Genomic DNA, 17,046 nt, shown 5'->3' on the forward strand with positions numbered 1-17,046 from the left:
ATCGGAAGAATCAGCCTCAGGGCACCATATACATTATTATAAAACGTTAAAAAAATAAGAAAGGGAACAACAAAATAAAGAGATGACATTTAATTTCCAGAATTTAATACTGTAATCAAGGTGATAGGTAACTAGAAAGTCCAACCACTCTCTTGAAAAACTATGGGTCAGATACAAAAAATGTTATATACTAGAGGAATTTGCTGCCCTTTGGAATTAGTCTAAATGTACAGAGCTAGACTATTAGAATGATGCTGAATTGTTTCCACAGCATGAGGCAATGGTATATGCAAACCTATAAGAAAGTTTAGTTCATCTTGAGTATATTACTTTAGGTATTCACATTCTTTCAAGTCTTCTTTTACATTGATCAATTAAGATGGCTATGCTCGTGCAGTTGCAACTGCAACAAGATCTGATTTTACATTAGTCCTAGCAATTTACACTGTTTCAGATCACCCCTCAAGCAAGGTTGAGCTTCCTCAGTTTAAGAAGTTTCAATAAGGGGAATTTTCACAGGTACCATTTCAATCGTGCTTGAAATCCCATTGAAAACAGTCTTGTTAGCATCTTAACAGAGCTGTGGATTTCCCAGGATCACTGTCAGTGTTACATAAAAAGTACAGGTGGAATGGCACAATTCAGAATGCCGAAAAAATATTAAGAAAAAGGTTCTAAAATGCCAAATTTGGATTATGGAAATTTACAAAAAATTAATGAAGTAGGAATAATACAATAGAATCAAAACAATAAAAGTAATAAAAATCCAAGAAATCTCCCTGGACACTCTGCAGTATTCACTGTTTCATGTTGAAAATGGGAAATCAAGCCCAGAAACATATTGAAACTGTAATACATTAAGGACTTGCACAAACAAAGCACAAAAAAGTGGAAAAGACCAGAAACAGACAATACTTAGTACACAAATAGTCTGCAGTGCAGTACTAGAAGACATCAAAGATGAGCCTTTTTTCTCTAGTGAGTGTAGCATGAAAAACTAAGAAATGACAGTGCTAGTTCTTGACTGTGGTGTGTACTTTTCCTGAAAATCACTACTTGATCTCCAGAATATTTCCAAGACAACTGTGTGAATTACTAAAATAACAGTGTTCTTCACAGCTGAAAGTTCAGCAGTGATCAGTTACAAGTAATGCTGTCAAATTAACACTGTCCATACAGTGTTAAATACGGGATTAAATTCAGGGACATCTATGGTCATGGAGTACATTTGAGCTATTTTTCAATCTCTTCACAATCAAGTACATTTTGCACTTATTAGGGAAAGCTATTCTAAATGGTCATCTTACACTCCTCAGATATTATGCTCATCTACGCCAGTACTACTGTGAAGGGAAATAGTAGGTAAATTGTAAATACTTGAGCTGAAAGTCTAAATCCAAACTTTTCTGGGGGGAAAAAAACCAAACCAAAACAAAACAAAAAACAACAACAAAAAAACTCCAAACAAAAAAAGTCCCCAAAACAAATTAGAGGCAGCTTCTAAAAATCTGCTCCATGAACTGTAATTATACTTTGAGAAATGTCTCAATGGGACAATGCAGTTCTGTGCTGACTGACCCTCCCTGTCAGCTCAGGTTCCTTCAGCTCACAGATAGAAAGATCCATTACCCGCTAAGAACTGAGCAAAATCAGTCTGAAATCTAAGGGTCAGGCTAAGGTCCTTCTGCTCCCGCATTGTCACATCACTCCTCTATTGTTCTTTCCAGTAATGCAGTCAGTTGTGAGATTCATAGTTTAACATAAAATCAGGAAGCAATTTTAAGGTGAATCAGCCTTAAAATTATTTTGATTGTGTTTACTCTTTGAGATGGCAGTGTAGAATTTGCAGCTTTGTAAAGAAATTTGAAGTCTTTAATGAGGGCTAATAGACTCCGTGTACGCTTGAAGATATTCTTCCATCTTTTAAAAAAAAGATAAAAGAATACATTTGTTTTCTATATTTGGTTGAAATACATTTATAATAGGAGTTACTATGCTTATCAAATAGACTACAACCAAAAAAGATTAAAAATTATGTACATCACTGTTTCTCAACAGCAGCTACTGCCACTAATTGAAGTTTGTGCCAAAGCTACTATGCTCTGAAGGGAGACCTGTATGGGCACAGGATAAGAAGTATTTCCTTTGGCAGCAGCCTGATCCACTCACTTCTGCCCTACCATGGCCTACACTTTTGCCAATGCTTTGTGCTCAGCACCTGATCCAGCCAACTGTGAAGTCCTCAAACTCTTGTGGAAGCACAGCTCACAAGGCTATAGGGGTAAGAAGGGCTGTGGGCAAAGGCTGCTTAAGCTCACGGAGATGCCAAAAGAAATCCTCATCAAACCATGGCCTCAGTCAAGACCAGCCTGACAAATCCAAGCTCCCAGTAGCTGGTCTGCTGATCTGAACAACCCACTGAAAGCCGAAAACTGTCTTCTAGGCAGATCTTACTTGAGAAGTATGCTTTTTTTTTTTTCCTCATCCTGGAATGCCTGGAACAGATCACAGTTTTTTCAAATACAATTTCTATTCCATGTTCCTGGGCAACTTTATTACCATGTTATTCACAGTTCCAAAATCAAGGTACTGTCTAAATGGAGTAAAGGGTATCCTTTCTGCTACTGACTGGAGGAATGTGATCCTAAGAATTTGGTTCCTGACATGAAGCACTTTGGAAAATAAATTTTAAAATGTGTTTTCTCTGAAAAACTGTTTCAATTAAATGGCAGTGATAGCCACAGGATGGATTTGCTTCCCCAAAATATGATAGAGCTATTGCAACTTAAATATTCACCACTGAAGAGTATTTATGCAAATTTAGAAGTATTTTGAAAGATGATGCATATTAAATATCCCTACTGAAAGGAAACCATTTAGATAAGTAAGAAAATCCACTAAGGCAAAAAAAGATGTCTAGCAAGTAGCTTACTAAAACAAATTTAAGAGAAAAGGAATGTTATTAGCCAGCTCATAAACTGTGAATGCTATAGAAAAACATGCAAGCTATATATCTTCAAAGAATACCAAGCTACTATTTATATCTACAGCTATCTGTGATTAATCTGTTCTTTGATACAGGGAAAATAAGTGAATGTCAGGGATCTCCTTCATCATGGGTATTTCTAGATAACTTAGTTCTCAGAATGATAAACAGGTAAGATCTTCAGCAGGTGGAATACGCTAACCTCACCTACTGAGTCTGTGTGCTCCCTGAGCATTTTCAGTGGCTGCGTTGGATCCAAGTCTCACCTTCTTCAGTCTCCCTTTTTGAGGTCTCAAGAAACATTAGAGAGAAGTGGCACTTTCCTCTGAAATTTTATTTTGACTAGTTAAACAAAGAAACATGTAAGTATGGGAAGCATGTCCATATCTACTAGAGAACTGGTATGTATTTTGTTATCTTTCATTTATTAACTTTGTGATACAGCTTTCCTTGTTCAAACCAGCAAGTCAGATAGAAAACAGGCAAAAATCAGTATTTCCCTATTTTTTTCTTGGAAAGGGATCTTTCTGTTGTCCAAATACCTATATGTGTAATGACCATCAGTCAAAATTTTGGTGAAAAGATGGAGTTTTCCAAGTACTTTAAAAGTAATTAAAATTTCAAAATATTTACTACAGGATGGGAAAAGCAAAAGGAAAAGGAAAAAATAAGCATTCTGTTTTCCACAGCATGGAAAGCCTTACTTCCTCTATGTACCCTTCTTCTGCTACCTCGTGAGATATGAATGCTAACATTGCTCTAAAAACCAAACCTCCCACAGGAAAAGAAAAATATCATTATTTGTTAAACTGAGCCACTGAGACAACTTACAGGATCTTGAATTATCTTGGTCAAGCTACCTGCAAAAATCACTGGGCTTCATGTAATATCGTAACAGAGGCTTAATTCCTTTTTTATACATAAAATGTTTTAAATATTTTCTGTACATATATAGAAAAACATAATTCTTATTGTCTCACTATGCTGTGTGCATGTGCAACTACACAGGTATATAGATTTATAACAACAGCTTGTACAAACAACTATATCAATGTTTTGGTCTTTGATTTCAGGATAAAACATACTTTTCTAAAAAAAGGATTTTAGGGGATAAAGTTTACATTTTCTGTATTTCTGGATGACAGCAATTACTTTTTAGTGCATGAACAGTTGCTACTTACATTAACTTCTGTTATAGCAATATCAACGACGCTACCAACAACAATTAAGGCATCAAAAGTGTTCCATGCATCAGTGAAATAGTGCTGTTAGGACAAGCATTCAGCAGAAAGAGAGCAAGAGAAAAACACAAACAGAAAAAGAGAAGAAAAGGACAGTGTTATAACACAGAAACACTCTAGGCTCCTCTGATGTACCACTATACAATCTAATCTTTCCCTTTCATAGCTAAAAAAAATTGGTAGAAAAAAAAGGCTATTTATTTCCCATATCAACATAATTGACCCAGGACTGGTCTGTACTCAAACTTTAGAAACATCAGATCAAAATCTGTGACTTGTCCAGATGATGGAAATAGTGGGGAGACAGAGAAAGAGAAGTAGGGACTGGGGAAAGTAAGCTGGGGTATACTCACATCAGCTTCACTGAGAACGACGTCTACTATGCTGCCAATAACGATGAGGGAGTCAAACGTATTCCAGGCATCACTAAAATAGCCCTGAACAGAGCAGGCAGGGTGCAAACGTTTGTGATTACACATGAAATGTCAAATATTTGCATACTTCTGTTTAGTTTTGCATAAACAGAAATTAGTTAAACAAAACCTGTGGTCTAATGAGAAAACAAAACAAAACAAACAATATTGCCTACTGAAGGAAAAGCAACATATATGTGCATGTGTGTGTATATATATACTTTATATATATACATGTACAGACACACACACACAGACACACACGCGCGCACACACACACGCTGTACACATGCATAATACACCATTGTATAAGCACAATGTTGGCAAGCAAGCCATCATCCAAAACTGATTTTGGACTTCTAGCAAGGCTGAAAAATTCTAACATATATACCCTAACAAGCACAACAAAATCCCTTTAATAATATTTCTACAAGACCAAGCCAACTGAAACCTCCTTACCATTAATGACTTTATGATAGTCCTATCTAAGTGACTGGTAAAAATATTCAGAGCGTCAAAGCTCATCACTGGTTAATCATGCACAGTTATTAACATGGAACTGTGCATAAATATTAGAGAACTGACTTAATCTTCTATTCATAAACTAGGTTTAATACAGGAACTCACACTACATTTGCAGTCAGGGCCTGGTTCTGTAATCAGTGAAGTCAGTGCTAGGAACCATAGCAACTTGAACAATTTCTTAATGCTTTTAATGAAGCCAGTCCAATGTCTGAAAATTCAATTTCATAAATTGCTTAGTCACCCTTCTCACATTTTATGGCTTTGTATGCCATATGTGTATGTTACTGGCACACTACTGCAAATGGTTATAAAGTGCTATCATGCAATTAGCTGTCTATTGGCATCAAAACTGCACGTTTGAGCAAAAAGATATTTCAGAAGAAACCTTGAGGTACGTTCCAGGATCAATCTGTCACTGGGAACAAATCAAGATGTATTACTCTGTTGAAGGCAACTCTATAGAGACAAGATATGTAGGTTTTCTGCAATATGTGGATTTTGCCTAGTTATAACAGAAATTCAGAATCACAAAGATTACTGAACTGAACTTGTCCTTTTTCTCATTCAGATATATTAATTTATCAGCCAACCATGACTAAGGAATGTGCATTACATGACAAAGGCTGAAATGTACATTTTGTACATGTACATTCTGCTTTCCTGGTAATTAATTTAAAAATACTAACTTGTCAGCCACTATTGAAGCTCTAAAAAATACATTTAGCAAAAAGTTTAAAATTATAAGTGTGCTAATCTAACCTCATGTCTAGTTACATTTATTACACTGTTTACTATAATATAATGTTTTAGCTGAATAGTTTGTTACATATGTTGTTAGCACAGAAAAGCAAAATCAGCTACAAATATTTTTAGAATTGGACAATATTTTTCTCAAGATTTTAAACTGCTAGAAATTCTAAAAACTTCACAGTTTAAAGGTTACACTCGAGTGCATTATTATTTGGAAAAAAAGCTAATTTCACTTGGAAATTTGCTCTTGGAGACTAGAGGAGAGCTGCTACAGATGACAGCTCCACAGCATATTCTAGGAGAGAAAGCACTGAGCAGAGTCAGGAAAGCCTCATTATGTTTCTAATGCTACTCTCTTTTATCTCTTTTAAAACACAAATTGCTATAATCATTCCCTCATTTAAGGCAGGGGCTGTAAGAGGAAAATAGATCAGAGTATTATTATCACTACAGCCCTTTGTGCCACATGCTTTGGTTCTTTGGGATTAATCATAAATTCCAGTCTTGGGGCAAAAGCCAGTGTTCATGGGTTTGGTGTCCTGAACAAACACGTCCATTTCTGAGAGCTCCTGCACAATTCCCTATCACTCCTTCCTTACTCATCCTGCTTCACAAGAACAAGTCATTCCCAAAGTTTCTACTAAACATCATGCTGAACCCCCTCAATGATACTGAAATTTATAATCCTAAAGAGATTAGCAACTGCCAACTAAAGGAGGGGAGCTACTCTCCTAATATTCTTCCTGATCATTCATATTCCTTATTTCTCTTACTTAAAAGAAGTATCTTTCTTGATTTTAAAATAGCGATATTTATATATATACATAAAATAAGAGACTATTGGCAAACAGCAAACAGATAATCAGCACAGTCCTGAGGTGTGCTATCCATCTTCCTCTACAACAATGGGAACCAAAAAAGGTCTTCCTTAATTTCAGCTATAGAAAAAGTTACTTTACTAGACATGCTACAATATAAGGCACTGAAATAACAAATTCACATATTTTGATTCAATACAGCTAAAATACTTACACATTTATTTACTTTATTAAACCTTTTCCATCAGTATAGACAAATATTGTTCAAAGTAATATGTAAAGCAAAAGCATACAAATAAACAAAAAAACTAAGAGAAAATAAAGATGGTTTTGGAAAAGGGAGGAATGGACAAGTCACAGCAAATAAACATCATGCAAATAAGTTGTTTTCACCACTGCAATGACCCAAGATCAATTCACTTACTAGCCATCTTTCCTTTTTTCTTACAAAAATCTGATGTAAAACAACATGGAAAATCATTACAAGTTTAAGTAACAGCTAGCTATCATGAAGCTGTACATACGGTATGTGTTGATGTATTATTTTAGATTTCATAGCTGTATTTTGTTTTGTACTGTACTAAACCACACTAAGTAACAGACTTTAGCAAATGTGAAGAACAATGTGAAGAAAAAATGCCTGCTCTTTTAACTTACATTATGAAAAATTTGTTCATTGAGAAATGCTGAAGGATAAAATCACAAATCCTGGGGAATATGTAGGCATAGAGAATTAACACCAAAATATGTTTCTATAGATCTACCACATAACTATTTTAGTCCTTTTAGTACTCCGTTGAAAAGTTTAGGGCCTCATTCTGCAAAGTACTGTGTGTTCCAATCTCCCAGTCAGGAAGTGTGCCAGACACTCAGCATCACCTTTCATATCTATCACTTATCCAAGTTTTATATATTTCAGAGCTGGAAGGCAGTCTGCAGTACCTTGGTTTTAAACAACACAATATCATAGTAAGAGTATCAATAATTTATAGTAGCCTTAAGTTTGCATGATCAGCGAAACCAAAAGATCACCGTTTTCACAGGATTTTTGTCAACATATTAAGGGGACACTGTCAAGCAGATGACATAAAAACTAATATGTTTTTATCTAGTCTTATTTTTACAGAGTGAGTAAGGGAGCTTTTATTTGACATATCTTTGAAGTATTTTTTAAATGCCCAAAATTAAGAAATAAAACTGTCCATTCTGCCAGAGTAGACTAAGAAACCCACCAGTGACATAAACATAGAGGAAATGAATCAGTCTTTCCTCACAGACCCTAAAGCAAAACATTAAGTTGGGTTTCAGATTGTTCCTACTATTATTAAATCCTAGTATGAGTTAAAGCAATTGTTGTTTTAAGCATGTATCTAGTTTAAAATTTAGATTACTAAAAGACATTCACATTCTGCTTAAGACTGCTAGGTGATTTGCCATTATTTATGAACTACATAATATATGTTGCCAATAGGTGTTTTGTTAAAGAGTATCTGACAATTAAAAAAGTTACAATCTTCAAATAACAGGAACAACCTTAAAGATATTTAACTCCCTTCCCTTCCTGCTAATTAATCTCTGCCAAAAGTCTGATTAATACCATGGCCTTTTAACTTTGTCCCACTAATTAAAAAGTTTAAGGTGTTCTGCATCTATGGGGGAACAAAATTCATGAAACGAGGACCTTTCACTGACAGCATCTGCCCTTCAAACTCTCAGGGTTCAGATCCAGGGATCTCTCACAGTAAAAGCATCCAGTCAGATAGAAAGCATGTTGCAACAGAGTTAAAACTCAAATTGTACAAAGTCTTAGAGACCAGTATTAAGACATTGCATTTGATAACGAGTAGAAAGTCCATAATACAAATGGAGCACTATGATTTATACACTCATGATCAGACCACTATATTTTGCATTAGCTGCGATTTCTGACTACAGTCACAAGTGCATGGAGAACCATACAAGGATTCACAACCTTCTTTCAAAAAGCAGATGATAAAATGTAGCAAAATCTTCTGAAACTTCAGTGTGAAACAAGAATATAGAACAGGAAATACAAATCAGGAAACACAGCCAGCATACTCATGACACTGGTCCACGTATCTGAGCGATCTGCTCTGGGACCTCATATTGTGTGATTTTTAATGTGAAATCCTTCGCATTTAAATAAGATAGGTGACACAAAAATACAAATAAATTCATTAGAAATGTACAATGGACTGGACAGTGCAGAGCAAGACTACGGGAGAGTGGGTAAGCATTCACCCAGAACTCCACACTTCACATCTCAACACCAGACCTCAAGTGATGTATAATGTAATGTGTATTACTTCTGCAGGCAAATACAAGCTAGCTTTAAATCAAGGAGCTCAGGCCCCACAGCCGAGCTCATGACTAAATGCAAGCTGAATAAATAGTTTTGAAAAGCTGGAAAGAAGTTATAGATCTACTCCACGCTGAGCTCTGGGCAGCCATGACTATGCTGCTGTTAAGTATGAGAGCTAGCTTGTTTAAAGCAAGAATAAGATTGCCCTCACAGCCTACAGACATCCAGTTTGCTACTTAACACCAAGAAAGGGCACGGTTCACAGCTAATTACAGATGCAGATATCCTGATTACTTTAAAAGAAGGGCAATGGATTATGAAAAATACCAGCCTTAGATGGTGAGATCAGTAAACTTCAAATGGCATGTCTGGCTTTTTTCAAATTCCATGTATAGTGAGTGACCACATTTTACTTATTTACATAGATATAAGCCCAGAATAAACATTGATTTCATTGTACTGCAAACAAAATTTAGTTTAGTTTTTCATTATTAACTTTTGCACTGTTGTAAATGCAGGATGAGTACTGAAAACAAAGACTGCATTAAATGTCACAGTCTGATTTTCATCTTTTATTTCAATTAGTAATTACAGTTATCAGTTTCTTTTGCAAATCTACCTTTGAAAATGTGTCTGCATTATTCATTTTGACAGTGTCCCTTTAAGGCAAGGAATCAACTACTCACTGTGGGACCCTCTACCAAATATCGTGTATGTATAACTGAAAACATAAAAATCTAAAAAGGCTATTGAATATGCAAATTATTTATGTGTATGTTTGTAGTACTTGGCTATATTTTATAAAGTACAGAAATAATTCTGCATTTTAGAATAGGAAATATAACATAACATACAGTTCTTTACTGGAGGTTAACTTAGTAAATTTGTAAATGTAGTACCACGAATAGAAGTGGTATTCTTGTAAACGGGGAATGATTTATCTGATTTATAAAGGGACGTTTTCATTACCTCAAAATTTTGCAGATCTCATCAATGACCTCGTAATATTTTTTCTGATATCTGCATTTCATTTCCTGGAGTTACGTATAAACATATTATCAGACTAACATGTCTATTATGATTTCACTGACAGATAAATGTGGGAAACATAGGTTCTTTTGTTCTTTGAATAATATATAACTAGTGTGAAACTTACGTTATACTTAATTCCTGTGGTGATGACCTAATTAAATCATATCTAAAACTTACCTTGGGCTTGAATGCAATCAGTTTCAAAACCATTTCAACAGTGAACACTCCTGTGAAAACCATATTCATAATGTCCATTGCATCATTAAAGAGCTTAGACTGTCCATAGTGCTGTGAATTAAAAAAACAATACCTTTAAAAGTAAAGGCTTTAAAATATTAAGTGAAAGTAAGGCAGGCTAAGACAAAGTTGGCAAAAATACAGCGCAGGAAAATATTTTCTAGTAGTATTTATGATGCACACCTATATACATACAAGACTAGCTGAGTATCTCCGGTCAAGAATGGAGTTGTTTAAATCTATTTTGGATAGGCACCGAGTGGAACAAAATTGTCATTCTTCTACATCCTAAGGGAATCTCCAGAGAGGTTTTGAGAAGAAAACTGTTCCCTCAAAAAAGGAGTATTAGACAACAGCAATTTCCCAAGTTTTATACGCTAGGTTTTAAAATTACATAACCTTGTGTCACACCTGCTTAGAAAGCCTGCAGTATGTTAGTCATAGAATAACAAATATTGTGTAGGAGTGATATTTTTAAGAGGATACAGTGTATGCAAATTTACTGAGAAAAGTAGAATAGTTTTGTAAACTGAATGTGAACCATTCTTTTCCTTATCAAAATCTGAAATACGAGGCTAAAGAAAGACAACTTGGAAAAGTAGATAACAGAAGTAGGTGGCAAAGAACTGCATTGCATAATGTAGAAAAAGTAAAAACATGCAAAACCACACATAGGTATAGATAGATATATAGCTAATATATGAAAACATGTTTGTGTGAGGTTTGCATTAACACACAAAACTAGAGTTACTCCCGCTATTAAGTTTTTAAACTTTTGAAGAAGATACAGACACAAAGGATGGGTTGGAAGGGACCTTCAAAGATCATCTAGTCCAATCCAACCAAACATGGAGTAGTATATATACAAACTGAACACACTGAACACAGAACAAGTACAGAAACTACACAGAGGTGAAGTAATGCTTAAAGGCACTGCATAAAAGAATATATTAGATAAAAGAATCTAAGGGGTTGAGAGAAACGTTTGCTAACAAAATTAGACTTTTCTCTTCAAATTTTCTTGCTCATGGATAATCTTTGGAATATACACATATAATACAAATTATATTACACTGCAGGTACAAAATAAAGCTCAATGAGCTTGATTAGGTTACGAAGACCTTTATCAACATCAAGCTGTTTTAAACAATTTTACTTCAGAGAACAGATGAACAGACTAGAACATGTCACAGAAGAGTACTATGACCAGAGGTGCTTTTTTAAAAATTTCACTTCATAAAAAAATACAGGCTGCCATAAATTAAAGGCATTATATCACCCATATCCTTCCCTGCATTTTATGCCAACAGCTTCAAAAGAGCTTCTAGTTTTCCTACCTGCATGGCCAAGCAAAGCGTGTTCAGCATGATGAGGACAAACATGATGTATTCAAATCCAGTAGAATTCACCACATACCAGAACTTGTACTGGTAAGGGTTTTTTGGAATATATCTACGAAGAGGACGTGCCTTCAAGGCATATTCTACACACTGGCGCTGTAAAAGCAAATACGTCAAAAATTGTTAGACTATACCTAACAGCTTATCAACTGATAATATAATTAATAAGTGCAAATTGTTAAATATGAGTCTTAAAAACAGGCAGTCTATCTACTTGATGTAGGGTTTTTTATTATTAAATGTTAATAAAGTAATCAAGTAGCTTACCAATCCTCACTTGGTTATTTACAACTGTATCTAATTATATACACTACTCAGCCACATACAAAGAATCAAATAATGCTCTGGAAATTCTGAAGTATTTCACCTTTACACAGTGTAGTAGTATACAGTAGTGTACCATAGACAATATGTATGGATATATATAGTATATAGCATGACTATTAATAACATGACTATTAATTCATCTATAAGTCATGCTTTGTCTTTACTAAGTTTTCAACCACAAATGTAACTGCATAGCATAAAACCCTAGAGTCAGCAAAATATATACTGAGGAGGTGTTATTCCTAATAGTTGAGTTAAATTGCCCAGCAAAATCATGTCACATATGTAGGAACATCATGGATTCATTTCCTACTCTATTAGTCCCTGAAATCTTCATGTAGGCTGGGCCTTCCACTTGTCTTGTGAAGAATGCTTACAAAAGCTGACTGATAGGGCACAAAATGCAGAATGAATGCTGGTTAAACTTTCATCTTAACTTTGTTTAGATGAAGCATGTCACAGTTGGACAAGAGTACCTGAAAAATCACGACTGGTTACTGATGACTTTCTCAGTCAAAGGACTAAACAGTAAAAGGGGACAGGTTTTTTTAAAATATGAATCCAAATATCCCCTGTGAATTTCTAAATAATTGGGGGGGGGAGGCAGGGGAGAAGAGTAGAAAATTTTGAACACTTTCACTTTGAACCCTTTCAGACTATTCAGAACACAAAATTTATTTTCCTGTTCTTATTGTAAAACCTACTTCTGCCTACGGATATGGTGCTGTATTCTTCTTAATGTGACACCAACGAGTGAGACACTAAGAAGCTAACAAGCTTAATGTAACATCTTTCACAACAAAAAGACTGATATGTTGGGCTTACAGAAAGAGGAACATACAATGACCTCAATACCAGTTGATAGTATTTACTAATTCCATTTTTTTTTTTTAAATAAGATATGTGTTTAGTGCCCTCTTCTGACCCAAAGCAGAAAGGAAGCTCTTAATGCATAAATAAAAAAGGATATTTTCAAAAGTTAAGAGTTCATTATTTATTTTAACCTGATTTTTGTCCAGCTCACAGTTCTTATACTCTTGTTCTCCCTGTTCTTGGAATGTAACAATCACAAAACCAACAAATATGTTCATCATAAAGAAAGCAATAATGATGATATAGATGATGAAAAAAATTGAGATCTCCACTCTGTAGTTGTATACAGGTCCTACATTCTCGCCATTTGAATCAATGGCTTTGTACAGCAGCCTGAAAAACAAACAAAATTTCATCTTTACTAACATTAAAATGACAAAAGAGAGTAAAATATGCAGACTCAGAGGACAGGTTTCAGAAATGGTCTGCTGTTTACTGTTGTCTTTTTCTAGTTACTGACAGTGCTTACAAGCATATTGAAACCAGAGGAATCACACCACACAATGTTGTATGCTTTTTTCCAAGACAATAAAGGTAATGACCAGATTGTTGCTTGTTGGTTCCCCTGCCCCCCAAAGCTATCCTCTAAGACTTTTCTCATTTAGGGAAATAGCAAATGGTAGTTGCTGGGTTTCTCTATGCAGTGTACTATTGCCTGATTTTTTAGTAAAAGTTTTACTCGAAGGCCTAAAATTTTCATATTAGTATTATTTAAAGGGCATCAATGGATAAACATCTAAAAGGAATACTTCCATTAGAGTTGAGGAACAGCTCATTATAGCAAAAGTAGCTGAAAGATTAGGAATCGAACAATATAAAAAAAGTTTGCCCTTTACAGATAGAGATGAATGAAGAAATACAGGAAAAGTGCACGGATTCAGAAGTATAGTAGGTTTTTTTCCCTTCCTCCATTAGTAAGTTTTTACACCATCACTTAAGACTGCTTTGTTGCCCAAAAATGCCTGATAAATGATAGAGAACTGTTCTGGAAAAAGTAACTGTCTTAACAACGCTGTGAAAACATGGAGAATTCACTCACGCTGGCCAGCCTTCAAAAGTGGATACCGTAAAAAGGGCCATCATAGCAGAGAGAACATTATCAAAGTTGAAATCACTATTTTGCCAGACCCTCTCTTTGACCATTGGATTATCAACATCTCCATCTTTATAAACGATGTATATCCCTCTGTGGGAAAGAAACAAACTATCAGTAGTGAAATATTAAATTAGCCTCAGAGTTACTCAATGCTCTATTCAAAACAGTTTATTTCTCTCCCTCCCTAAACTTGTTTTATTTCCTTGCTAACCTGTGTTTTCTGGTGGATTTAAGACAGTAATTCCAATTTACACAAATCTAAATGCCCTGACACATGCCTGCCATATCTGCTACAGTTTAAATTATTCAGAATATAATGTGTCACATTCTTAGATCAAAGATGTTCTCACCGGCATTCCTCAGGATTCTGTTTTGCCTCATCAGTGCACCTGTAGAATTTTCCCTATATATAAAACAAAAAGCAATGACAAAATGCAGAATATGCAAAATAAACAGATTTATACTATGATTAGTTCAGAACAGGACCAACCCAGTTCCAGCAGCAAGCCACCAAGAACTCAACTCAGCTTTGCTTTTCTTGATGCAGTGTAAATTTTGAGTGTCTGCCTACCTTGAACAGCTGCACTCCAATACAAGCAAACATGAACTGCAGAAGAGTTGTAACAATCATGATATTACCAATAGTTCTAATAGCCACAAAGACACACTGAACAACATGCTGGAAAGACAGAAAAGAAATATATTTTAATACACTTGTCACTATCACAGAATACATACTGTAAAAGTCTATTTTATCATACTCAGATTGTTTTTTAAAATTACTCTTTTTGTGTTGTCAGTATTATACCTACTACCATAATTAAACTTGCTTTCTAAATTTGTAAGTCTGTTGACATAGACCCATCAACATCAACGGACTAAAAATTACATAAGCACTATGGAAAAACAATTAAAATATTGCTCTGACATATTGGTTCACAGTAAGTATTACGGTCAAAATCTGCTCTCCATGGCATTGGTGTTCTTCTACATACAAACTGCTATAACTGTGGGCAGAACCTGGCCTAGTATGTATGATTTATGTCCTTGCCCTGTGAATATCTCTAGGCAATTTTTCTTGCGCAAGAATTTTTAACCTGAGGCAGGATGAAAGAATCAGGCCAACAGAAATATAACTTAAAAAATAAAAATAAACACCTTAAGTCCTTTTGCTCTGTTTATTGCCCTTAGAGGCCTCAAGACTCTTAAAACTCTGAGGATCTTCACAACTGAGATAGCACTTGATCTAGGGGGGGAAAAAAAGTCATTCTGTTACTTTTAAGGTAACGGATTTTATTACTAAAAATAACAATGTTCTTGCAACTTCCTTATACATGAAATTTCAAAAAACTCTCAAGATACATATACAAGATTTTTTTAAGTATTTCGTGATTGATCCTTTATTAATATTAGAAAATAGTATCAATGTCATAAATACAATAAGAGTTATTTTGATTTCTGGAGCAACTTAGGAATTAACAACTCAGAAGCTTGTCTGACACTGTAATGCAGGTAAGTTTGGTCAGGAGCAAAACAGTCCCCAAAATATTTTTCGGTGTTGACAAGCTCTTTCAAAGACACTGTGTAAGTCCTCTAAATCAATGAATACCTTAATTTCCAACCAACTGGAGATAAAAAGATCTCAAATGACTCACATTCTCTTTGTTTAAGTAGCTAGGGCTGCATTTTGAGGAAATAATAGCAGATAGCCTTTCAAAGAACATATTGTGAAACTGAAAGCTTGTGTAATACAAGCAGAATACAATGTGGGAAGCAGTTGACTGACACCCAGCCCTTGCTGTTTTCGAAGTCATTAAGGGTTTTCACAGATGATTTTAAACGAGGCGCAACTGCTCAGTGAATCAATAAGCACCTCCAGACTCTTGTTATGTTTAGCCTGATCCAAACAAAGCAAGAAAATCTCTTCACTACCACTTACAGTCCTGATTAAGGTACAACTTCCCCCCCCTTCAAATACTGTTACATGACCCAGTAGGTCAACGCTGAAAGAGCAAGCTCGTACAACTACACTGTAGATGTGGTAATAGCACAAAAGAGGGTTTATAAACCTCCTGAAGCTCCAGGAATTTCTTGCTGTATAGCAAGTATTCAGAGTCATGGTGCTCTTCCTTGTTCTCTTGGTAATAGGTGGAAGTAGTAATTTGTTTACAATCCATATTAGTAATGAGCTACAACACTCTTTATATAAAGCACAATCTCTTGCCAGTCCCAACCCTGAATATTGATACGGCACACGCACACAAAATGGGGGAAGAAAAGGAGCTGAAACACTGATTTCAGTATAAAACCCCAAAGCAAAAATAAATCATTCACATTATAAGTATAGTACTTACTGAATACCAAATGATACCAGAGAAACACCCACAACCAGCAAATCCAGCAAATTAAAATAATTCCTGCAGAAGGACCCTTTATGAAGGAATGCTCCAAAAGCTGTCATCTAAAAATAGAATTGTTACATGTTTAGTCTATATTTCAATTTCTTCAAATTCACATTTAGGCTGTTTACAAGACACTTGCCTAGAGTGTGAATGCATACAATATCATCTCACTTTCTAAAAGCGATTGAGATAGAAACCAATCCCACTATGTACATTAAATCTTTCATTTAAATCATAAAAATTCTGCTCAAGCAACACCAGCAAACATGTCAATTGTTTCTGACGTCAACAAATGTTATATTTTGTGTAAGAACTGATTAGGCTGAGGTGATTACACTGAATTGATTTGGCCTTTGTTAGAAAAGTGACTACAAGAACCATAAAATTTCCCATGCTTAATAAACTGTAAGGTCCAGATACTGACTCCTAATCATTCATACTATCCTGAGAATTGAAGGAGCTGAAAACGTATTGCAAAAACCTGAGAGTCAAACCTGGTATAGAACCAGCACAAGGCTGTCATAAGGCAGTATTACACTGCTATTTGCCTTTGGCTCACAGGAGACATGTTAAGATCATGAGTGGGTATCTTGGAATAACCTGGAACAATCCACAGATTGTTT

The 17,046-nt window shown here is 35.1% G+C and overlaps 1 protein-coding gene across 2 annotated transcripts in view; it reads right to left on the reverse strand.

Moving 5' to 3' along the window:
• CACNA1D (calcium voltage-gated channel subunit alpha1 D) overlaps positions 1-17,046 on the reverse strand; it is a 197,469-nt gene that overhangs the window by 46,790 nt on the left and 133,633 nt on the right. For both annotated transcript variants that reach the window (XM_075053572.1, XM_075053574.1), the window contains exons 22-31: positions 16,376-16,482; positions 15,180-15,267; positions 14,593-14,700; positions 14,372-14,424; positions 13,965-14,111; positions 13,057-13,258; positions 11,663-11,821; positions 10,266-10,376; positions 4,581-4,664; positions 4,168-4,251 (exon numbers count right to left, since the gene is read on the reverse strand). In XM_075053572.1, coding sequence (XP_074909673.1) covers positions 4,168-4,251; positions 4,581-4,664; positions 10,266-10,376; positions 11,663-11,821; positions 13,057-13,258; positions 13,965-14,111; positions 14,372-14,424; positions 14,593-14,700; positions 15,180-15,267; positions 16,376-16,482 — 1,143 coding nt within the window. The remainder of the gene's footprint in view (positions 1-4,167; positions 4,252-4,580; positions 4,665-10,265; positions 10,377-11,662; positions 11,822-13,056; positions 13,259-13,964; positions 14,112-14,371; positions 14,425-14,592; positions 14,701-15,179; positions 15,268-16,375; positions 16,483-17,046) is intronic.

Source organism: Buteo buteo, chromosome 21, assembly GCF_964188355.1.
Source record: "Buteo buteo chromosome 21, bButBut1.hap1.1, whole genome shotgun sequence".
NCBI classification, from domain to species: domain Eukaryota; kingdom Metazoa; phylum Chordata; class Aves; order Accipitriformes; family Accipitridae; genus Buteo; species Buteo buteo.